This window comes from Heterodontus francisci, chromosome 24 (assembly GCF_036365525.1).
Source record: "Heterodontus francisci isolate sHetFra1 chromosome 24, sHetFra1.hap1, whole genome shotgun sequence".
NCBI classification, from domain to species: domain Eukaryota; kingdom Metazoa; phylum Chordata; class Chondrichthyes; order Heterodontiformes; family Heterodontidae; genus Heterodontus; species Heterodontus francisci.
In genome coordinates this window covers 58,326,449-58,352,246 of record NC_090394.1, presented here as the reverse complement: position 1 = coordinate 58,352,246, position 25,798 = coordinate 58,326,449, and the positions used below count along the sequence as shown (strand labels likewise).

At 40.7% G+C, this 25,798-nt stretch overlaps 1 protein-coding gene across 7 annotated transcripts in view; it reads right to left on the bottom strand.

The window, feature by feature from the left end:
- Window positions 1–1,170: 1,170 nt before the first annotated feature.
- Window positions 1,171–25,798, bottom strand: part of mrtfba (myocardin related transcription factor Ba) — a 262,413-nt gene continuing 237,785 nt past the window's right edge. For all 7 annotated transcript variants that reach the window (XM_068056259.1, XM_068056256.1, XM_068056260.1 and 4 more), the window contains 6 exons: window positions 21,269–22,300; window positions 20,268–20,405; window positions 13,287–13,445; window positions 10,657–10,800; window positions 9,577–9,637; window positions 1,171–6,175 (listed from right to left, as the gene is read on the bottom strand). In XM_068056259.1, the coding sequence (XP_067912360.1) occupies window positions 5,637–6,175; window positions 9,577–9,637; window positions 10,657–10,800; window positions 13,287–13,445; window positions 20,268–20,405; window positions 21,269–22,300 (2,073 nt within the window). In that variant the 3' untranslated portion in view covers window positions 1,171–5,636. The remainder of the gene's footprint in view (window positions 6,176–9,576; window positions 9,638–10,656; window positions 10,801–13,286; window positions 13,446–20,267; window positions 20,406–21,268; window positions 22,301–25,798) is intronic.

Here is a 25,798-nt window from a genome sequence, read left to right as displayed (position 1 = left end):
TTGTAGATGGGGTGCCAATCAAGCGGGCTGCTTTGTCCTGGATGGTGTTGAGCTTCTTGAGTGTTGTTGGAGCTGCACCCATCCAGGTAAGTGGAGAGTATTCCATCACACTCCTGACATCATCTTAGACAACCAATCAGTAATAACCTTGTTGGGAGAAGACAGTCACAAACATTAATCCCCATCTGAGGCCTCCTTGGGAGTAAAATAAAAAGCACAAACGCTTGAACTCTCCTCACTTCTTATTCACCTGCTGTGATCTTGGCCATTGCTACTGTAGCAGCCACTTAGTAGCAGCAGAGACCATGTTAGGAACAGGATTCTTGCTCTATTTGCACCCTGAGGCAAAATCAGGCCCTGCCTAGGGGAAATGCAGTGGGATCATGGGACAGGTGTAAGACCTCCCATTTTTTCATTGATCTTTGGATTTTCATAAGCATTTGAACCAGAGCTCTTTGAATCATGGAAATTAGTTTTGGCAACCCAATGAACATCCATCCCTTTTATCATTGGGATGATCTATGCGTTTGACAAGGGGTAACTACTGAGAATCCACTAAACAGCTGGTTTTGTTGAAAGGCTTAATGGCAAAACAGTGAATGGGGAATAAGTCAGAGAGCCAGCCCATTCACTTCCTGTGCTCAGAAGAAACATAAAAGAAATGAAGACCTACGTTGGTAGTTAATCAGTTCAATTAAGTCTGGGAAGCAAGGCTGGCCCAGTGTGGAAGCTGTGGGTTATCTTAAGTTTGGGCTCAGTCAGAACGAAAGGCTAACCAGGAAGTGAGCGCACTAATGTCGGACAGTATGGCATGGAATATTGATGAGAGCTTTTAAATTAAACAAACTTAGAACTATCGCTCTGTATGTTCACTAGTTCTCAGTAGAAATAAGGCAGCTTAACAATTAGCATCTGGCCTCATCTCACTACAGTATTTTCAGTTCCTCTACTAAAAGACTTGACAAGTCCACATGTGAAAGACATGATATCCAGTACAGATCACAATTGGGTCGCCTCCCAGCATACACTTAACTTTGATTAACATTAGGCCATTACGGTACACACCTAAATGTAAAATGTAGGGAGTGACCAGTGCTGCTGAAACTGAGAAAGTATCTAAGGTAGACCTGAGATTTGTAACAAGTAAACTGCATGAAATACAAATCACAGGACATTAACATTTTATTGAAACACAGCAGTAATGCAAAATTGCTGAGATACATATCATCAGTAACTACAACACTGCCAATATTTACAAGGCTCTTGCAGATAAATGTACTCACACATATAAAAATATGCATTACATATATACAAATGTGCAAAACATATGGTATTTGAACATGATATGGAATTTCTCATGGGTGCAAATAGTAATTACAAAGGCATCATGGTTTGATATAGAAGAAAAACACACACATTACATCCTTCCTGGACCCCCAAGGGCTATATGAAATATCTGGTGCTAAAATGTACAAGATTTTAATTTTGGAGTCTGTCACCAACTTTATAATAAATTGAGATGCTAAGACATAATGTGACTAAGAAAACATACAAAATGCACTCTTACTAATATAAACAATATCTAATATCGAACATACTCTACTGTGGAGGTGTACTTATAACGGTTATTTATGGGTAATAATCAATTTTTTCCTCTTTGGTAACTGCTCAATTATTGAGCAGGATCATAGGCAAAATCTAGTCTACCCTTTGCTTTCCCTAACCACACAATATTTCTGAAACCAACACACAATTATATTGTAAAATATATATTTCATTACATTTACCACATAAAGATTTAACTTTCATCATTTATTTCCACTTGGCAAACATATATCAGCACAGTTCAATGAGAGAAGCTGCCTTATTCACAATAATCAACAATTAGCAATGAGAGTCTAACCAGGCTTCTATTGTTTGGATTCATAGTTGGGTAGATTATGGAGGAACAGTCATTGCTGAATTTGCAACCCTGCACTATTCTTTGTTTTCTCACATAATTAAACACCTTTCAAATCAAGGGGCCAGCCATAATAAGAACTCCTAAATAATAAATCATCTAGTATGACCTTTTTAATGTCACTGCCTTTAGGAAATTAATCCATCAACAACTAGAAAATGTATTCTGGCACAAAAATATAAAATCCCTTCATATTTCTTTCAAAAAATATCTATTCTTTGAGTAGATGGAAACTGTTGTCTTTTAGCATGCAAGGGTAAATTTGTAAATACTCTAATATGCAGTTAAGACCTCGGACCTGCTGTATCTGTTCACACAAATGTAACTAAGACAACTGTCCTGAAATGATGGGCTAAATTTTCCCAGCCTGATGAAGGCATCTTTGGAGGCACAGGGTATGGAAATTTTGATGGAATTGGGTTGGGCCGCCTTCGTGACCTGTTCTCTCCAGCACATGCTTTTTCCAGAGCTGGGCTCAGTGGCAACAGTTACCTGCCTGACAGCAGCAGGTAGCCAATTAGGGTACTTAATAGGGCAATAAGTCCCTATTCTGGCAATGGATTGAAATTTTCCCGCTGTGTCAGAAGCCTGGAAATGGAGCAGAGGCAGCTTCACAGCTGGGGAGGTCCAAGATGCAAAACATTTGAGGCCTTTTATTAATTTTCTGGCAGTAAATCACAATGCTCAGGACTCCCCAAGCAGAAGGCATTTCATTGCAGCCACTTCATAGAGACTGAGGTCTCTGCTAATGTTGTACCTGCTGCAATGACAGCTGCTCCCCTCCTACTGAAGACACCTCCATGGCCCTGCTGCCGGCCCCTCAGTAGCGCCTACACTGTGAAAGAGGCCAGCAGCCCTTCCATGGACCATGGTGAACAGATCTCCCAATGCTGGAAACCATCTCCCTAATTGGACGGGGCTCCTGGAGGAGGCTTCTTAATTGTCCACCTCTGGAAAGGTCACACCCAACGTCCTGCCATGACCAATTCTGGGTTCCTGACCTGGAATTGAGGCTGACCTCGGGATAGTGACTCACCCTGCAAAATTCAGCCCGATGAGTCTATCATCAGCCCTCCTTACATTCTACCTTTATGTATTATTAATTTACGTTATTCTTTGGTTGAAATTGAACATACTTCTAGTGAAGAAACATCCACTTCTTGTGTGACAGGGCAGGATCAATGCATAGATAAAGCACACTGGTGCTTCAATCCACTGGGCCTATGTGGTACAATGCTGGCTTGTGCCCTGGACTGCTCACATGCCAATACTGAATACTGGCTATGCCAATATTACAAGGTTGTAACTGTCAGACCGGTGCTTTTTCACAAGGGCAAGAAGCCTGGCAGTACCAGTTATCCTGGGCTGCTATTTCATCTTCATAGTGCGGCATCAGCAGACACCTAGGAGCAAGTTTTTTCTGTGAGGGGCGTGTCTGGAATAGGGTGATCTGAGAATGGGATAAGATCTTCAAAAGCAAAGCCATAAAGCTGCAAGCTGGACACGAAATGTGGAAAGATTCTTCTTAGCTGTGGTAATACTTTGACGTTGTTAGTTGGATGCTGTTGGTTTAGTAGTGGTATAGATTTCTTAAATACTGGCATGCCACATTATTGACCTCAATTTTCAGTAGTTGTGCAAAAATACACAGAAAAGCCAATTATGTGATTAGTGTTACTTTGACAAGATATCCTATGGCAATGAAACATATGGCTTTCAATCTGCTCTGTGCTACTTTGCTTACCTTACTCAGATTTCCATACCCAACCACAAAAGTGGACTATAAGCAATGTCCAGTAAATCTAAACAATGGGCCGAATCAACAATCCCTTATAATAAAGATCATTTCACTGCAAACAAAATAAATGGGCTCATTGTGGGAATCCTCATAGCTAAGTAACTTTAAACAATAAATACATTCAAACTCCAAATACATGACTTTTAAACTGTGGGTTGCAGCACGTTTCAGAAGACAAAACAATCGCACATTCTCTAAAATTAACCATCTGAATACAAATCATTACCGAGGGCAAGACTGGAACGGCATGACATAAATTAACCACTCATATTCTGGTAAATGCTAAATCATCTGAAGATTTTTGATTGGCATAATAGATTCCTGTACTGATAAAGTCAATGATTTCTTTTCCATTTATAAATTCACATTCTTCATACTACACTTAATAATTCACTTGTAAAATATAGACAATTTCATCTCCTTCTCAAAACCCATAACCCTGCTTTAATTTTAAAAATTGCAGTCTTTGCTTGATTAAAAATCTGCACTTTCCACTTTTAAAACCCTTTGGCTGATTATTGAAATAATTTCCATTAAAAAGACATTACATTTCATATTATTACATGACAACACATTAAACTGATTTCATTCATAAAGTGTTTGGCAAATCCTGTTTTCTTGTGAAGGGAGCAGAACCACGAAGCAGTCTGATCGGGGGCTATCACATGGCAATAACACTAAGTGTCTCAATATCTTGTGCTTGTAAACGACTGAATAAAGCTCTCCCAACATATTTTCAAGAAGATGGCCCTTTAAAAGTTACTAGTTCAAACACTGTGCTGGTATTTCGCTAATTATGAATGTATCACATCATTATTATTACATTGTTTCATAATTGGTTGTAATTTGGAACAGCCTCCAAAAATGATTCAATGAGCTCAGTTGAATAAAAAAAAGAAACAAGGCAAGAACGCATATATTGCCGAATCCTTTTTCCTGGGTTGACTGCAGGATCAGACCCATATTTAACAAAAAAGGCATGGGAACATGTTTGGCATTGGAATAACTCCTGATCATTCTTCTTTTTTGAAGTTTGGTTAAATGTTACCGACGGTCAAGCCCCTTGTCCACCTTTGTATACTGAAGTTGATTAAATATGAAAATTGACAGATGGATTATTAGAAAAAAAGATACTACAGTCTTATGAATCAGTACCGAAATGTACAGATTCTAAATGACAACAAGAAGTTATTTGCCTGAAGTTAAACAGACAAACCTCTGGTTGACATATGGTACTCACATGGTTTTGCAGAATTAACAGTGATCCAAAATCTACTACAAATTCAATATCCATAGTCATTATAAACTGGATGATTTTGTCCTGGAACCAGACAATCATATTTCCTTTGTGTAATAAAGTGGATGAAAACATTACAGAAAAGAGCATTGAAACGAAATGTACAAAGTAAGAAAAGAAGATTAACTAGTTCAAAAACATTTCTGCATTGAAAAGAATGAAACATTTTCACTGAGACTGATAAAACTTCACTGAACCAGCCAGTGTAATAAACTCTACAATACCATGCATTTTGGCTCAGGCTACCCACAGAAAGGTTCACTTGCATGAAGAAGAAATTCTTTCCAATTTCAACCTTCATTTCAACAGAACAGTAATCACCACGGACACCAGAATAAAATGTTACATAAAAGTATAAGCCTTAAAATGGCCAGATTATTAGATTGTCAGTTTGCCCTGAATCGTCACATTTTGTCACTGCCCACTCTTCTATCTAGAGACAATAAAGTGGACTGGACCAGAGAATCTCAACTTGGCTTGTTTTGTTACTACCTTAGAGTGCTAACCATTACTAGATGATTGACACAAACACTAAGAAAACATATTGATTCTGTTCGGGTGCCACCAAAAGCCTGGTTACATTACTCCCAATGTAGCTGAAGATCATGACCATCCAGAAAATCAGTGGAAAACACACTAGGAGCAGCACTATTAACAGAAGTGAGTCCTGTAGTTGAACCCGGCATCGTCAGATCCAGCCAGTCCATATTGTCCAAATTAGTGTCTGGGAGGTCCAAGTTCAGGCAAGAATTTTCTGCAGTGAAATGCATATCACAGGTGTCCATTGCAGAATGATGCTGATCCAGAATGCTGGGCGTATTCAGTAGATCATTCTGAAGATCCTCCATTAAATGAAGGGAGTCTGAGCCCTCTTGGCTGACTGTCATTTGAGGAATATTGGCACTAGATGTCAATGTACCATCCAGAAAGGCCTCCAGTTGATTTTCTGAACCAACTGTGAGATCATTTGTTGATTCAAGGGACAATGGAGGAGGTGCCATCTGAACTCGTGGGGGTGGTCGAGACAACACTGAGTTTACAGGCAAGGAGGAGATGTTGGCTACAACGGCTCTCATCTTGGTAGCTGGCAATGATTCTTCTTTTACAATTGGTGATATCTCTGTTGCATGACAGAAGGTGGTAAAATTAGTGGCTTAAGGATTAGATGAAAACATTTTCAAAAATCTAATAATTCTCTATGTTAATTGGGAAATAGCTAAATTGGAGAATTTCACACATGTCGCTATATTTAAAAAGTCAATTGAGTGATCTTAGTGCATATTTTCAATAATAATGAACCAGTTTCCTTCGTACCTTTTCCATAATAGTTTGTATTTAGCAAAATAGGAAGCTGCAGAACATTAGAAAAGAAAACCTTTAAAAAGTAACTATTTAGAAACACAGCACAATAGCCTTTTATGCTGAGGTGTTCCTCAATCTGCACATGATTGCTCCACCCTACACCATATCATTTAATAGGACAATAGGAAAAAGCCCAAGAACATTAACCATTTAAAAGGACACCATCTTCATGAAATAGAATATGGCAGACCCATGATGGCACAGATCACATTGAAAGGTATTACCCTTTTGTGGATGGCCTTCATCATGGTGTAAGCACTGGATCATTCTATTCCCAACACAGTAAAAAAAATAGTTAACAAACACAATTATGTGCTTATATATTAGACTATCATATATGTCATGCAACTCTTCCATGGCATATATACCCTACTCTATCCTTCAGGTATAACTAATTATCTTCTTCTTTGGCCTCCTTGTCTCAAGAGACAATGAGTAAGCGCCTGGACGTGGTCAGTGGTTTGTGAAGCAGCACTTGAAGTGGCTATAAAGGCCAATTCTAGAGTGACAGACTCTTCCACAGGTGCTGCAGATAAAATTGGTTGTTGGGGCTGTTACACAGTTGGCTCTCCCCTTGTGCTTCTGTCTTTTTTCCTGCCAACTGCTAAGTCTCTGACTCGCCACACTTTAGCCCTGTCTTTATGGCTGCCCGTGATCACTGGCAACTGACTCCCACGACTTGTGATCAATGTCACAGGATTTCATGTCGCGTTTGCAGACGTCTTTAAAGCGGAGACATGGACAGCCGGTGGGTCTGATATCAGTGACGAGCTCGCTGTACAATGTGTCCTTGGGGATCCTGCCAACGTCCATGCGGCTCACATGGCCAAGCCATCTCAAGCGCCGCTGGCTCAGTAGGGTGTATATGCTGGGGATGTTGGCCGCCTCGAGGACTTCTGTGTTGGAGATACAGTCCTGCCACATGATGCCAAGGATTCTCCGGAGGCAGCGAAGATGGAATGAATTGAGACGTCGCTCTTGGCTGACATACGTTGTCCAGGCCTCGCTGCCGTAGAGCAAGGTACTGAGGACACAGGCTTGATACACTCGGACTTTTGTGTTCAGTGTTAGTGCGCCATTTTCCCACACTCTTTTGGCCAGTCTGGACATAGCAGTGGAAGCCTTTCCCATGCGCTTGTTGATTTCTGCATCGAGAGTCAGGTTACTGGTGATAGTTGAGCCTAGGTAGATGAACTCTTGAACCACTTCCAGAGCGTGGTCGCCAATATTGATGGATGGAGCATTTCTGACGTCCTGTCCCATGATGTTCGTTTTCTTGAGGCTGATGGTTAGGCCAAATTCATTGCAGGCAGCCGCAAACCTATCGATGAGAGTCTGCAGACACTCTTCAGTGTGAGATGTTAATGCAGCATCGTCAGCAAAGAGGAGTTCCCTGATGAGGACTTTCCGTACTTTGGTCTTCGCTCTTAGATGGGCAAGGCTGAACAACCTGCCATCTGATCTTGCGTGGAGGAAAATTCCTTCTTCTGAAGACTTGAACGCATGTGAGAGCAGCAGGGAGAAGATCCCAAACAGTGTAGGTGCGAGAACACAGCCCTGTTTCACGCCACTCAGGATAGGAAAGGAGTCTGATGAGGCGCCGCTATGCTGAATTGTGCCTTTCATATTGTCATGGAATGAGGTGATGATACTTTGTAGCTTTGGTGGACATCCAATCTTTTCTAGTAGTCTGAAGAGAACATGTCTGCTGATGAGGGCAAAGGCTTTGGTGAGATCAATGAAAGCAATGTAGAGGGACATCTGTTGTTCACGGCATTTCTCCTGTAGCTGGTGAAGGGAGAACAGCATGTCAATGGTGGATCTCTCTGCTCGAAAGCCACACTGTGCCTCAGGGTAGACACGCTCAGCCAGCTTCTGGAGCCTGTTTAAAGCGACTCGAGCAAAGACTTTCCCCACTATGCTCAGCAGGGAGATTCCACGGTATTTGTTGCAGTAACCACAGTCACCCTTGTTCTTATAGAGGGCGATGATATTGGCATCGCGCATGTCCTGTGGTACTGCTCCCTCGTCCCAGCACAGGCAAAGCAGTTCATGGAGTGCTGAAAGTATAGCAGGCTTGGCACTCTTGATTATTTCAGGGGTAATGCCGTCCTTGCCAGGGGCTTTCCCGCTGGCTAGAGAATCAATGGCATCACTGAGTTCCGTACTTGATTGCTGTTCATCCAGCTCATCCATGACTGGCAGAAACTGGGCTGCATTGAGGGCAGTCTCAGTGACAACATTTTCCCTGGAGTACAGTTCTAGGTAGTGCTCAACCCAGCGGTCCATTTGCTTGCGCTGGTCAGTGATTGTGTCCCTTGATTTAGATTTGAGGGGGGCGATCTTCTTGATGGCTGGCCCAAAAGCTCTCTTAATGCCATCATACGTTCCTCTGATGTTTCTGGTATCGGAGGCCAGCTGAATATGACTGCATAGGTGTTGCCAGTAGTCATTGCGCAGCGCTTCTGGCTGCTTTAAGTGCTACGGATGTTAACTCACTGGGGGCTTTCTTGTACTTCAACAGTGCAATGCGCTTAGCGGCTATGACAGGTTCCAGCTCTTCAAAGTGAGATTGAAACCAGTCTGCATTCCTCTTCGCACATTTGCCATAGATGGTCAGAGCTGAGTCATAGATGGCGTCTCTGATGTGGGCCCACTTGGTCTCTGTATCCCCTGTAGGAATGTTTTGAAGGGCTTTCTCGAGTGAATTTAGAAACTTATGTAACAGCTTTGGATAAAAAATTCTGCTAGTGTTGATGCGCGGGCAGCCCTTCTGCTTGGAGTGATGCAGCTTCTTTGGTTTGAGTCTAACCTTGCTGCACACCAGGGAGTGGTTGGTGTCGCAGTCCGCACTGTGGAAGCTGCGCGTGATTTGAACGCTGTTTAAAGAGGCTCGCCTTGTGACGATGAGACTAATTATAGATCCAGTTATAAAACATAAATCACCTATTCTCTCAAATCCCAGGTCAGGTTAGGGGGATGATGACAACATGGGTGCTCGGTATATGGTGGAATATCTATTCAAAGAATGAAGACCACCACGCTTAGGCAAATAGTCTTGCTCCTTCATTGGCTATCTTCCCCATAACAAAACATGTATTTCACCAACATTAGCGTAATAGTTCAATGCACGGTATCAATAAATTGAATTCACCTTACCTCCACTCTCAATTAGGATATCAAAAAGGTCATCCATCTGCTGACTGTGTGCATTGAACACCTACACAAAAATTCATCTTTAGTTTACAAAAATGCAACGAGCTCTACATACAGCCTATTTACAGTCACTGTGTTCTTAAGCTGCTGCTCGTGTGTCAGCAAGAAGTAGTTTCAGATGTACAATGATTAGAAAGGAGAAATATAAATTTGGAGTCAAGTAATATAAACAAATACAGAGGAAGAAAGCCATCAGCTCCCTCTTAGCTCATCCACCTGGAAAAACCTTCTGCTTCCCTCATCACAGCATCCAAATGGTTCTTGAATAATTATTTTTGTCTTAGGGCGGCGCAGTGGTTAGCACCGCAGTCTCACAGCTCCAGGGTCCCGGGTTCAATTCTGGGTACTGCCTGTGCGGAGTTTGCAAGTTCTCCCTGTGACCACGTGGGTTTTTGCCGGGTGCTCCGGTTTCCTCCCACTGCAGGTAAATTGGCCATTGTAAATTGCCCCTAGTGTAGGTAGGTGGTAGGGAATTTGGGATTACTGTAGGGTTAGTATAAATGGGTGGTTCTTGGTCGGCACAGACTCGGTGGGCCGAAGGGCCTGTTTCAGTGCTGTATCTCTAAATAAAAAAATTAACTACTCTGTCCAGATGTCCAATCTATGTTTTGATTGCTCTTTGCGTGAAGTTGTTCCTGATATGGTCTAAATTTGCCTTTTACTAGTTTGAACTCTTCACTAATGTGCTGCCTGGGGAAGCCCAGTCAATGCCTTCAGCTCACTGGTCTCATTTAAATGAGACCTAAGGCTCAATATCAGGCATGCCTCAGGCCTCCAGTTCATGCTGGCCTTGTTTTCAACATTGTGGCTTTGCTTTCAATATAAATTAGTCAAGGCAGGAGTGTGGTACAGTGTAAGCAGCATTTAAATTAAATTAATTAACTGTGAATCTGTTGCAATTCCGCTACATGACTGTATTATGTGTCCCACAAATCACTGTTGTAACTGCAGTATCTTCACCAGTATTTCAGTGTTTTGATTATTAACCTAAATGCATCTAACTCAATGCTACACCATGCTTACCTCCTGTTGTTTTAGATTGCGAGTTTGCTTGACTGCTTCCTCATATCGAGGAGGATCTTTTGTCTTCGAAACAGAGTTGTTAAAGATAGAGTGTTGGATTACTAACTGTTGCTGGGACTGAGGTGGGGAAGTGGACAGTCCAGTCTGCAGAGACATGGATAATACAGATAATACAATATGGGTTAGTTCCACTTACGAGTAAGTTATTTAGGAATAATTCTTTCTTGATAGCAATTTTCTCGTATTTACCGATTAGTGCACCAAGAATGGAAATATAATGGCCTCATAAAATAATATTCAGTTAACAGAAAACTATTTACAATCACAAGGTGTGTACTATATTTCAGGCACAAGAGGATCATTAAAGATAAAACTGAAGTATACATATAACGTATATCAAACAATATTAGAAGTTGGAAAGAAATAAAACTTATTGCAACAAAACTGTCAACATCCTCAGCATTTAGTATAATTCATGTGTTTAGACTTTTTTCATGTATTTTCTATTTAATAATAATGAGCAATTAAACTTTCAGCTACTTAATTCTTTTGGAGCTTTTAAAATATAGTGCATGTTTTCTAACATCTAGAAAAATATCCCTGCAATTCGATAAGCAGAGGATAAGTAATAAGAAATGGCATACAAACATGCAAAATGAAGGATACAAAAAGACTATTTGGTCCATCAAGCCTGTCCTGTCCAAATACGGTGCAGCGTTGTATGCCATTAATCCCCTCACCATACATATCAGAATTACACAGAATCTACAGCACAGTCACAGACAATTTGGCCCAACTGGTCTATGCTGATGTTTATACTCCACACATGCCTTCTCCCATTCCAATTGCCTTTTCCTACCCTGCCTCATACATTCCCATATCAAAAGAATTCCTAGAAGTAAAAAAAAAGAAAAACCAAAGCCTTTTTTGGGAAAAAAAACATTGGAAAAATCCTCACTGGTTCTCTAAGGCAATCAAGCAAAGGTCCAGTAGACTGTGGTAATCCATACATTCATCTAATCAAAACAGCTTACTCTCTTTAACTGAAAATATTCTCCTCCTCGCAGGAACTTGTCCATTTCCCTTTTGAAGGACTGTAGGAAATCCACACTCAGCACAGAATTTAGTAATCTGGTCCAGCGGGTAACAAACCTCTGAGAAACGAGGGTTCCATGTCTTCAGACCACCACAACGATTGGTTTAATAATCAATGAACTAAAGATGTCAGCTTTACCTGTAAAACCTCTTTATATTCAGCTTGCAGCTCCTTTTCAAATCATTCGGAAAAGCAAAGAAGTGAAGAAACATTGGCCCTGAAATTTCATGGGTCACTGCCACCATAATTGTGGCTGGAGACTAGGTGGGAACTCAAGAGAATTCCTGTCAAACCTTCAGGCCCGTTTACGCAATGAAGAAAGAATTTTACTCTAAGAAAATAAAAAGCATTTTCTGCAAGTACAAATCCTTTCAAATCATAATACTGCAGCACAGAAACAGGCCAACAAATCTCCACTGGTGCTATTCTCCATGAACACTGGTCTGATCCCATTCTCCTCTTGATCCTCAAGCCCTTCAATATGTCTCTTTTCAAGTAACTATCCAATTCCCATGTAAAAGAATTTGTTTAAAACACCTTGAGACACTGAATTACACATTTTAACTATCCTATTTAAAGGCATTGACCCCAAATTTCCTGTGTCTTCAATACACTCCTGTTGCAATCAACTTGTTTCTCCAAGCTCTTAGTAACTTCATCCCGTGTTATAGGTACGCAGGAACTGCTAGACAAAAAGAAAAGACCATGCTCTTTCTACCATTCTGGTGAAACATGATACAATAATGGAGTTACTAATTACTAACAACCAATCACTATCAATTAGTCTACAACAGCCCCAGACAAGAGATGAGGCAAACCTGCCAGTGGTAGAAAGCTTTTGGAGGTCCAAAATCATCTGTTCCTCCCAAGCATTCTAAACTTACGTCTCATGCCTCAAATTACTCATATACTGTATCCCAAAATATCATTGTCTAAAAGAAATATCAAAATGTCATAATGTATTAAGAGATGTCATAACTATCACTGACAGGGAATCCAGAGATTGTCACAGATCTACTGGATCTATGACAATCCATCAGAAGTTGAGGACTAATTGAAATTTAACTGACTCAGGCCATGGTGGCCAAAAACTGAAAGGCAGCAATTAAAAGATGACAATACCAAACCGGAGAAAACTTGTAACTCCAGAGAAAAAAAAAGATTTTAAGGTTACCATATATCTCTATAGTACAGCAAACTGTAAAGAAAAGACATTGGAACTAAGACTTTCAAACTAATTAAAAGCCAAGATTGCTGCTCCTAACAGGAAAAAACGACCGGAGGAAGTCTTCACAGGTTGTGCCGGCAGCTGAGGGAGTGAGTGTCATGAACTTCACATGACATTTTTAAGAGGTTGATACAGGTGGGAGATTATCTTGTCTTTATGTGAAGACTAATAAAGTACATTACAAACAACAAATTCATATACCCAGTGAGGTCAATTGATAAATGTTTAAAAGTGCAGATAAAGAGAAAGGAAATAGAGAAAGCTGCCATCGCTTTCTCTGATGTTTTCTATTAGTTTTGCAATTACCTTTTGTGTACAGCTGGGTCCATTGAGTAGAGTATTAACGTTACTCATCCTTGGATGATGCACGTTACCTGCTGAACTGTTTATGAAACATTGCTGCACTGTTGCTGCCGTTTGAATATGGTTTGGAAATGCATTGGGTGATGATCTGGATGTAAAAACCTATGGATTTACAAACCTCTGTAAATTTTTTTTTTTTTTATATAGCTTGGGTCAAAATACAAAATATAACAAATATTACTTTGTTCCATAAGAGAGATCTGGAATATTTAAACTTATACCTTAACTCTACTGTTTGAGATTGCAAACTAAATAAATCATAAAACGATACTTTTGCGTTGCAGCTCATGAATCTGATGTCATTGGTAAGTATTGACCAATGAATCAGGTTTCACTATGATTAAAATGGAGAAGTATTCCAGGAAGCAATGCTATTCCTCATATCGGAAATTTACAATTTTAGTCATAGTGAGGGGCATGTCTCAAGGGGACCACACAGACAACAAACAAGAAAAATAAGATTTCCTACATAGCTTCTAACAACCAACTTAAGAACCAGAGACAGAAGAGAGTGTCTGGAGCAGGTTGACTGCATGACCTGTCGGACTTCAAAACGTGCACAGGGGCATAAAAGAGCACGGAAAACAACAAAACACAAAAATATCAACGATGAGGACTACCCACAACCACCCCCCCCCCCCCCCACCCCCCCACCCGGCCCCAGCTACATCAGAAATCAATTAAAGATTGTGTAATGTCACTGAAAGATTCCTCGGGACAGATTTGATACGGAAACAGTCCAAAATGATTATAAAAGCAAGATACTGCAGATGCTGGAAATCTGAAACTGAAACAAAAACAGAAAATACTGGAAATACTCAGCAGGTCTGGCAGCATCTGTGGAGACAGAAACAGTGGTAACACTTCAGGTCTGTGACCTTTCATTAGAACTGGCAAAGGTTAGAAATGTAATTGGATTTGAGCAAATGAAAGGGGGGTGGGGGTGGGGAAGAAAATCAAAAGGGAAGATCCGTGATAGGGCAGTGGGCAGGAGAGCTTAAATGGCGAATATGTCATGGAACATTGCACACCATCCTGGAGATATCACAGTTACTTCACTGCCACTGTGAAACTCCCTAATAGCACTGTGGGTGTACCTACGTCACAAGGACTGTGGCAGTTCAAGAAGGCTTCTCACAAGGGCAATTAGGGATGGGCAATAAATGCTGGCTTTGCTAGCAACACCCACATCCCATGAACAAATTAAAAAAAACACACTACAACATAGGCTTTTCTGCTTCTGGCTAGTTTTAGACAGACTCGGTGCCACATAGGGAGTTGAAGCTCAAAGAAAATTCAGCCCATTAAGCAGCTTTTACTCAGGTTGAAGGTGCAGTTGATTAAGAAGTGACAGATTTTCTTTCAATTTTGAAAAAGATGCAAATGTCAGAGTAGCTCAGCAACTGACCCCCACTTGCCTCCCCAACATCCAATTTGATCGCTGGAGTGAAGGGGTATTGTATGAGATGGCTGCAATTAGTCTGCAGCCTTCCTTGCCTCTCCAATAATCCAATCCCATTGCAGTATACCTAGGAAATTGAGCCATGTTTCAGGCCACAGACCACTGTGGCTGTCACTTAACATGCTAGCTTTATGTTGCTTAGTAGCTGCCGGTGTCCTTGCACGGTCAGTTTCTCTTCTGTCTCTTTGATGATGACCCAATCCCTGAGAAGGCAGTTATTAGATCATTGCCAGGTAGGTGTGCAAAAGCCTGCAGAAATGGTGGTGGTGGCTGGGTAGGTTCAGTACATTGACTGTTGATGAGTTGGTCTTGCCTTCCTTCATGTAGTGCCACTGGAGGCATGATATTCCATGACCCAGCTACTTCCAATGAAATTAATCAAGCATTCACATATCTTCATGGTGCCAGTCTTCTATCCTAACTTCCTTTAGGAAGGAGTCTCCACCTGTATTAATTGTCTGCCAAAGCAGATTTTGCATCATCAAACCTTTTGTCATATAATCACTCCTACCTTCCACCCCACCACAGATCTTCCCTTTTGTTCTTTTCCCGCCCTTCCCGCTTTCACTTGCTTAAAACCTATTACATCTCCAATTTTTCCCAAATCTGATAAAAGTCAGAGACCTGAAATGTTAACTCTGTTTCTCACTCCAGTGATGCAGCCAGACCTGCTGTGTATTTCCAGCACTTACTGTGTCTAAAATGATTACTTCATGTTGTTCTACATTTTTTATTATTCATTCATGGGATGTGGGCGTCGCTGGCTAGGACAGCATTTATTGCTCATCCCTAATTGCCCTTGAAAAGGTGGTGGTGAGCTGCCTTCTTGAACTGCTGCAGTCCATGTTGGGTAGGTACACCCACAGTGCTGTTAAGAAGAGAGTTCCAGGATCTTGACCCAGCGACAGTGAAGGAACGGTGATATAGTTCCAAGTCAGGATGGTGTGTGGCTTGGAGGGGAACTTGCAGATGGTGGTTTTCCCATGCATCTGCTGCCCTTGTCCTCCTAGGTGGTACCATCTTAGAAAGGATTGGGAATCCCGAGAGAGATCGGGTTTCTAGTCCTGAAGACTTGATGGTACCTACAGAAATGGGGCATGTGCTTTGTGAGCCTCTTGCTCATATCTAGAATAACACAGAGATTATTCTCTTATACTGTACTGTAAATACTTAATTGTATTTAATTGTAACTCAACAGGTTGAAGTAATGTACCTATTAAACAATAATTATAATTTAGCAGTTAAGTCCTGTGTCAGTTGACTTCAGTATAACTTTGATGTAATGCCAAATTACAAAGCATCATGCCCTATATCAATCATACACGAGAAGCCACACTGTAAAATTCACCAGTCTTAAGGATAGTTAAAGACCAAAATTCAACTGAAACACTGGAAAAGTAAAAGAAAACTTATATATTCAAGGCTACACCACACTCTTGGAAGGAGACTCATGTAATACTGATTTTCTAAAAGGGCAACAGCTCAGAACCAAAAGAAAAATACTGCAGATGCTGGAAATCTGAAATAAAAATAAGAAATGCTGGAAATACTCAGCAGGTGTGGAAGCATCCATGGAGAGAGAAGCAGAGTTAACGTTTCAAGTCAGTGACCCTTCTTCAGAACTGGCAAATATTAGAAATGTGAAAGGTTTTAAGCAAGTAAAGCGGGGGTGGGGCAAGAGATAACAAAGGAGGTGTAGATAGGACAAGGTCACAGAGAATAACTGACCAGAAGGTCATGGAACAAAGGCAAACAATGTGTTAATGGTGTGTTGAAAGACAAAGCATTAGTACAGATAGGGTGTTAATGGACTGAAAACTGACCAGCCGCAAGTACAAACATGAAAAAAAAATGGGTAAGCAAACTGAACAAACTAAGATAAAATAAAATAAAATAAACCCAAAAATATATAAAAAATAAAAAAAAATAAAAATGGGGGGCCCATTTATTTACTATAAGCCTATTGGCTTGACTTCTATCATAGGAAAGATGCCGGACAGGATCACAACATATATTCTGTACGATAATCTGGATAGAGGAAGAGTTAGGAGAGTCATTCAACATGGTTTCTGGAAAAAAAGGGTTGTGCCTGTCCAATCTTTCTGATTTTTTCAAAAGAATTACTACCTAGTGCATGAAGGTGGCCTGACAGACATCGTGTATTTGGATTTTCAGAAAGCTTTTGATAAGGTGCCACACAATAGGTTGCTCTATGGTAGAATCTTGGAAATTGGTGGGAGGATGTTAGATTAGATAATATCACAGGTAACGATAGAGAGATGGCAGAAATATTAAATCATTATTTTGCTTTGGTAGGGAGATAGAACAGGTAGACATGACATTTAATAATGAGATGTGTAATGAGATAAGTGCATTTAAAGTTTTTTTAAAGGGATGTATTGAATAAACTAATCAAACTCAATGAGGATAAAACCCCTGGTCTAGATGGATTGCATTCACACATTTCAAAAGAATCTAGGCATGAGCTCACATATTTAATAATTCATTAGAAAAAGGTGTCGTGCCAGAGGACTGGCGGATTGCTAACGTAATGTCAATATTTTAGAAGGGAGACAGAACATGCCCAGATAATTATAGACCATTCAGCTTAACATTGGTGGTAGGAAAAATAATGGAATCCCTACTAAAGGATAGACTAGAAGAACACATAGAAAAGAAAAATATAATAATGAATAGTCAGCATGGATTTCAGAAAGGAAAACCTTGCTTAATCAACTTTATTACATTTTTTGAGGAGGCAACAGAGAGAGTAGACAATGGTAATGCAGTGATGCAATTTATCTCAATTTTCAAAAGGCCCATAATAGGCTAATGAATAAGTTCAGAGAATGCAGAGTGTGAGAGTAAAGGATAGTTATTCAGAGTGGCAGAAGGTGGGAAGTGGTGTTCCACAAGGATCAGTGCTGGGACCAATGCTGCTCACAATTTACATTAACAATTTGGACTTTGGAATCAAAAGCACAATTTCAAAATTTGCGGATGACACCAAATTTGGGAGGGGGGAGGGAATAGTCAATACTGACAAGGACTGCAACAAATAACAGGAGGACATTAATAAACTCGCAGAATGGGCAAATAATAGGCAAATGAAGTTCAACACAGATAAATGTGAGGTAGTACATTTTGGTGGGAAGAATAAGGAGATCATTTATTACTTGGAAGGTGAAAGTCTAGGTGGGGTAAAGCACCAAAGGGATCTTGGAGTACAAATACTCCAACCACTAAAAGCTGTGCTACAGGTTAGCATGGATTTTAAAAAAAGCAAACCAAGCACTAGGCTTTATTTCTAAAGGGATAGAATTGAAAAGTAGGGAAGTTATGCTAAACATGCATCAAACCTTGGTTAGACCACACTTAAAGTACTGCGTGCAGTTCTGGTCGCCATATTATAAAAAGGATATAGAGGTACTGGAGAAGGTGCAGAGAAGGTTTACATGGATGATACCAGAAATGCGTGGGTATACATATCAGGAAAGGATGAACAGGCTGGGTCTCTTTTCTCTTGAAAAAGTGTTGAGGGGAGACCTAATAGAGGTCTTTAAAATTCTGAAAAGTTGTGATGGAGTGGATACAGCGAGAATGTTTCCACATGTGGGGAAGAGAATAACTAGAGACCATCAATATAAGATAGTCACCAAGAAATCCAATAGGGAATTCAGAAGAAACTTCTTTACTCAAAGAATGGTGAGAATGTAGAACTCGTTACCACAGGGAGTGGTTGAAGCAAATAGTATAGAATCATTTAAGGGGAAGCTAGACACGAGGGAGAAGTAAGTAGAGGGTTTGATAGTTTTAGAAGAGGAAAGATGGGAGGAGGCTTGAGTGGAGCATAAATGCCAGCATGGACTGGTTGGGCTGAATGGCCTTTTTCTATGTCTTATAGCCTATGTAACCTTATGTATTAAGAATTGGCTGCATTACTGTCAGCAAAAAGTGGTTATTAGTTGCTTTGGATCTGTGTGAATACTGGTTACAAGTGGTGTACTGCAGGGATCAGCATTAGGGCTGTTGCTTTTTATGATCCTCATTAATGAGTTGGATGTAGGTGTTGGAGGAATGGTCTACAATTTTGTTGATTGTCTGTGCTAGTGCTACAATTGTGGATGAAACCAAACTACTGCAAGTGAATCCTGATGCGATAAAAGAATAAATCCATGTTTGCCAAGTAGCATTTAACATAGGTAGATGCACTGTTATGCACGTGGGTAGGGGCAATGCTGTATATTTATACCCTTAGGGGTACAGAACTTAAGGCTGTTGGGAAAGGAAAAACCTTGGTGGTATAGTACATAATTCTCAAGATTCATGTTCATCGCTGTGTAGTGATGGCGAAAGTAGAGTATTAGGTTGCATTGATAGAACTATTTAATATAAAGCAAAAAAAATCATATTGCTCATCATAACCTTAGTTAGATCTCACTTAGAATATTGTATTTAGTTTTGATCCCCTCATATGGTGGGTGATATTGAGGATGTTCACGTAAATGTTACCCAGTTTCAAACAATGCAGTTATCCCAATAGGCTTTAAAACCTGGGTCTATCTACTTAAGCGAAGCATGGGCCCTGGGGAGGTTTGAATGAACCATTTAAAATAATTATGGAACTATATATGGATAGATTATTTCAAGTAGATAGGTTAGGGAGAACCAGGGGGTCACGTGTATGAGTTATGGAAGGTTAGATGTCAGGAGGCTGTTATTTTCCCAGAGGATAGTTGACCAATGGAACAAATTGTCTCCTTGTGTAGTTTGTGTGGATTTGGTGCAGAGCTTCAAAAAAAGAGACAGACTGGAGTGAAAGTCTCGCTGTACAAAAGGTAGGTGTGATACTAAGTAATATAAATTATGGGTAACCCCTGCCTCACTAAGTTGGATTTTTTTTCCTCCCTAAACTGGCTTTTAGTTTTTATCTGTTTACTTTTAACCTTTCCTAGGAGATTACACGGCTGCTGGGGGTGCAAGCTGTTGGAAATCCTGATGCTAAATACATCAAGATTGTAAGGAGTACAACCATTTGGCCAGCTGGTCTGTTCCCATCTATCATTTTTATCAATTAAAAGTACTGCAAGGATATTCTTTCATACAGATCACAATCTAGAATTAATTCTAAGGAATCTTCAGCAAATTAAAACAATAGCTTTGTCATTTAAGCTTCAACTCCAAACAGCTGGATAATTTCTTTGTGGAGAATGGAGACATACAAATTAAAATCTGGATATTGAAACCATGGAACAGTGTCGCTTGGTCCTTGAAAGTTCAATAACAGTACTTCATTTAGGAAAGTAAAGATCTACAACAGAAAATTTAAACTAAGCTTGGCTCCACCTGTGGTTTTGCTGGCTCATTACAAGCAACTTACTCCAGTGCTGCCTAAAATCAGATGGCTGGCCTGACTTTAGTACACAGAGCCATGCAGTTGCACTTTTCTTTTCATTACAAACCTTTGTAATCTGTGGGTTCTGGGTCAGACTACGCTGGGGCACAGATTCTTGTGGTGGTTGTTTCTGAGAGCCTGAAGCCTGGACAGAAGTAGAGGTAGAGACGGGTATTGGTATCTGCACCTGGGTTTGTGAATGAGACTGCAAAATAAATTTTTTAAAAATCAGTGCAAATTACATCATATGAATTATGTTTTTAATCTTATCTTAACAAAGCCATGATAGGAGCAATGAGGTTGTCCCAACTGGTTAAATTCAAGTAATGATCTCCGAATTACCACATTGGAAAATGTGACATTTATTTTTATTTATTTATTTAGAGATACAGCACTGAAACAGGCCCTTCGGCCCACCGAGTCCGTGCCGACCAACAACCACCCATTTATACTAACCCTACAGTAATCCCATATTCCCTATCACCTCCCTACACTAGGGGCAATTTACAACAGCCAATTTACCTATCACCTGCAAGTCTTTGGATGTGGGAGGAAACTGGAGCACCCAGCAAAAACCCACGCGGTCACAGGGAGAACTTGCAAACTCCGCACAGGCAGTACCCAGAATCGAACCCGGGTCACTGGAGCTGTGAGGCTGCGGTGCTAACCACTGTGCCTCTGTGCCTAAATCATCAAGATACTTTAGAATTGGTACTTTACATATTAATGAAGACGCATATCTGAGAATATACAGTCAATGTGTGTTACACACAAGAATTCTGACATACCCTTTTCTTAGGTCTTAGGAGTTTGGGATTTGACCTTCGTAAACATATTGGGAGCTAGTGGGTCTGGAATTATACTTTTCCTATAATTGTGCGGATAGTCCAGGACTTGAATTTATAATATACTTTTCTATACAGCAATATGAATGCTGAAAACAAATGAATCCATTTTACATAATTTGATGCTGTCCTTTTAGCACTCATTGTCCGGTGAGTTGGCCACTAACTTAGCATAATATAAGCAGCAAGCACACACACATAAAGCTTAATCCAGTAACTCTACCTGTAATTTAACAGTTCCTGCATGTAAATTCTTTGAGTCACTGCAGAGGTTTGTATTCTGTGCTTGGATGGCCAATGGGAGCAAAAGCTGAGTTCCCGTCTGAGTGGTCAGTAATGCATGAGGCTGAGCCTGGGCAATAACTGTAGTTGGCGTTTGTCTTGGTGGGCTTACATAAAACTGAGAGACTGCATTCTGTTGCTTAACAGTTGCCAGTGGGCCTTCCTGTTTCACAAGCAAACCATTTCGCTTCATTGCATTCTGGCTGCATGTCCCAACATTAGTGATGGTTGGTGGACCCATAGGTTGGTTGGGAGCTGTTACAGGCTGTCTTGAAATAGGACAGTTGGAGACAGTGTTTTCCTCTTTGACAGGAGTGTTCAAGTTCTTCTGATTCACAGTTGCAGATTGTTGGTGCTGGCATCTTTTTTCAATCTCCAATTGAATCTTCAGTTCTTCCACCAATTTTTGTTCCTGCTCAAGTTTTCTCTTGAGGTCTACAATCTGCATCTCCTTCTCCTGCAGCTTTCGGTCCTTTGCAGCAGCATCAGTATCCACACTCGACAAACTGGCACCTTGAGTAGCAGCATTAGTTGTTGCCATGCTCACCCCTATGCTGTCTTCATTAACAGTTGTATTCACAGACGAAGCATGAATTGTGAGCTGTGAAGGAGACACCATTGTCACCAGCTCAGTAAACATATCTGTGAGATTGCTGTCATCAGTGCTCACATTAGACTGCTCTGAGGGAGCTGGAGAGGTGGGAGACGGGGAAACTGCATTTTCAAAGAATTGTATATTGTTTGGTGCTGTTGCAAAAGCTGCCTCGGTGGTGTTTGTGGCACTACTAATAGTAGCAATAGGAAATGCCACAGTCTGATTCCTTGCAATAGGAGAATTGGAGACTGTCACCACTGCTGCACCACCAGCAGTGTTGCTTAAGTCCTGGTATGATTTCAACCTCTCTAAAAGGTCCATTTTAGTACCAGACACAGGGAGTCCTCGCAACTTCAGCTCCAACTTCAGTTCTGCCACCTACACAATATAAAACAGAGGAGCAACAAGTTAAGCAATTATCAGGACAAAAAAAAAATTCAAGTTAAAAATAATACAGTATCAGCTTTTTTTTGGGGGGCGGGGGCAGGTTTAATCCATGTTTAAGGCAGTCCTGAGACTGCCAAGTCAATTTATAAACATATGTACATACAAGACCAGAAAAGAACTTTGGGGCTCATCTGGCCAGCCCAAGTAGAAAGCTGTGCCTAATAATCCTTCTGTGCTCCAGGAGTACTTTTTTGCCTTGTCCAAAACATTAGAAGATTCTGTTTTTTCTTACACTGTGTTACAAATGTACTTCAGTTATGTTCATATCAGTCACTTGACCAGTGAGTTAACCAACTGTAAAATCTAGTGGACATATTTAGAAAACTGATCAGTACGTATCACATACACAATATGAAACTGCTACTTTAATTTACACTGCCAATTAATCGAAAAATACTTTATTTCAAATATTTTCTAATTCGTAATAAAAAAAAACTTACATTCATGAGCAAGTATGCACATATCCAATTTTTATTTTACTTGCTCATGGGGCATAATTGTGATTTCTGTTCCTTGCGTATATACTTCTGCCGCCGAGATCAGCGGCGGACGAAAACAACAGCAGTCCACCCGTGCAGACAGTATCCGCCCGTGCAGACCGCACATCACAGGGCTGCCGTGATATTAAGCGTGGCGACTCATTTAAATAGCCGGCATGGACTGCCCCCCCCCCCCCCCCCCCGATGATGTGGAGGGGACGGGTGGTCTGTCCCCAGCAACTGCATCAGCTGCCTTTGCGCAGGCGCTGACGCCATTTTTAAGGGCTTCAAGCCTCATCGTTAAATTAAAATATTTAAAGAAGAATTGATTTTAAAAAGTTAAATAAATTTATCTGCCCCTCTCCCATCCTACCAATAATCACAGAACTAACTACTTGCCCTCTTCCCCCCAGAACACTTACCTTATCCACCTGCCCTTCTCCCCCTGCCAAAGTGCATAAATTCTACACTAGAACCCTTCCCATCGTTCCCTACACCATTGAGATGACTTTGACCCGGCTAACCCCCATCAGAATGAAGAACGTACCTGTTCATCCTCCCCACCAGAGTTTGGCCTCGGTTCCCCGAATGGGGATCTGAAGGTGCAGGAGTGCCATCCACCGACACAAATATCGCACTGGGACAGATGTCAGGAGCGTGAAGGTGATTTTTATTTAAATAGGTCTTCTGTTGTCGAGTGACGGGGGGTGGGGGTTGGCCACCATAAGACCTCGCCACCGCTGGCAATATCGGGCCGGGCCTTCTCAGCGTCGAGGTCCGTGACAGGCCTCTCCTGGAGGTATTTTTTGGACCCCCCCTCCCCCCAGTCACGACCTCCGACATCAGGGGGGATCTGTAAAATTCAGTCCATCATTTCACAAACCTGCCTGAACACCATCAGCTGCTCATTAGGTTGGTGCAACTACAGACTTCATATTACATCCATATAAGGGTTATGGAGTTCGAACTGGGAGCTGCCTAGCTTCGTGGGGAGCAGGCATGGACTCGATGGGCCGAATGGCCGCCTTCTGTGCCGTAAATGATTCTATAAGCAACAGCTTGGCACAGGAAGATGATTGTGGGCATTTATAACTAAAATCACAGTCAGAGATCAGAAAAAATTCCTGACAGATAAAAACCATCTGCAACTCAAACACATGTCTTCAATCAGCTAAACCAGTCAGTCACACAGACAACTGAGCTAATGAATCATAGAGAAAAGGATATGCAGTATACAAGCACATTGACAAGTTCACAAGATAAGGAAGGCCATTTGGCCTATCATAGTTTTTCTATCCAGATGGCTCTTGAATGATTCTGGAGTTCAGTGTCATCAATCACTCCACTGAGTGGTCTGAGTGTCTTATATTTATATAATAGCTGACTCACTTTTCCCTATTTGTACAATAGGATAACCCAGAGATGTAACAACAGCACCTCCTTGTGAACGGAACTGGATAATCAGGTCTTTCACACATGTATTTCTTCAATTTCTCTGACAGTGGACTTAGCTACTACCAGGATAAGCATGGCTTTAAATGAATTGTTATGCTGCTTTAGTACACAATTAGATGAATATACAGAGCAACAGTTATAATTTGATTTACTTTGTTCAATTGGGAATACTTCACACAACATAAAATTAATGAACCCACTTTGCTACCTCACTTCAGTGGGTCATTTAACTTAAGCACAATAACTGCTATTTTCTGTCCCACAGTCCATGGCAAAACCTCCTCTCCCTGCAATCTCCTGTTTGCTGACCCTGCCTGTCTGACTGCTTATACAATGTCCTGTTACCCTAAAAGCATCTTTCTCTCCATTTGTACCTCTTTCTTCACAGATAGCGATCAACGGGTTTTCCAATACATTAGTGAGGTGTAATTTCTCAACTTTCTAGATGAGTTTATAAACTGATATTATTTAGGGCCTAGAGCAAACAACTTCCAATTGGCATATTGATGAAGTTTTGTCTAGATTTTTTTAAAATTCATTCATGGGATGCGTCACTGGCTAGGCTAGCATTTATTGCCCATCCCTAATTACCTAATAGATGCTATTTTCCAACCTTGTGAGAATACCTATCTACTTCAAAAGAAGCTCCAATATTAAATAGTTTCACACCCTTTCTGTGGAAAAATGATGAAAGCATCCAGAAATGAGCAGTATGCTAGTCTAGTCTTAGATACACATTCATTAATGCTTGGGGTTCTGAAAATGGTATATGGGGACTATGCAAATATATAAATTACTGAAATAAATGTCTTAGATAAATAATTTTAACTGATATACCAGCCGACTGCTTGTAAATTAAAGTAGCAGTTTGTCAGGACTATGCTTGAAATAAGAAAAAATATAACTTATTCTGTTTGCGCAAACCAAATTTAAAACCGTCAGGCCACAAACATCCGCTGGTCCCAGTGGAAGCGTTAGGATAAGCCTGCCAGGAACCTCTGCGCCTGACCCTGCCAGTGTCCAGAATCAGAGGAGATTCTCTAATTAAGAGTTTACTGGCGTGTGGCATTGGAGGAAAAAATCATGCAAGAGTTGGATGCTGCAATGGGTGGACTTTACAATCTTAAATGGATGATTTAAGACGGGGCGAATGGCCTTCCTCATCTGCCAATGTCAGTACAGCATTACCAAAATCATATTTATTTACTTTCAACTCAAGTATTCATGTTAACACATAGCCCAAATATAGAATTTGAGTGGAATTTTCCTTTAAAATTCATAAAACTGAAGATACAATGGCAGCATTATCATTTAAAACAAGAAGTAAATTAAACTGAAACCTGTTGACTAGAAGCATACAGGAGGTGGCAGTACTGCACCATTGCAGCATATATGCCATTGCAGTCATTAAGTACAGTCTGCTTCCCAAAAGCCACATATTAATCATGTAGGAATAAAAACAACTGTTTCTAATCAAACATGCATACTCTAAAAA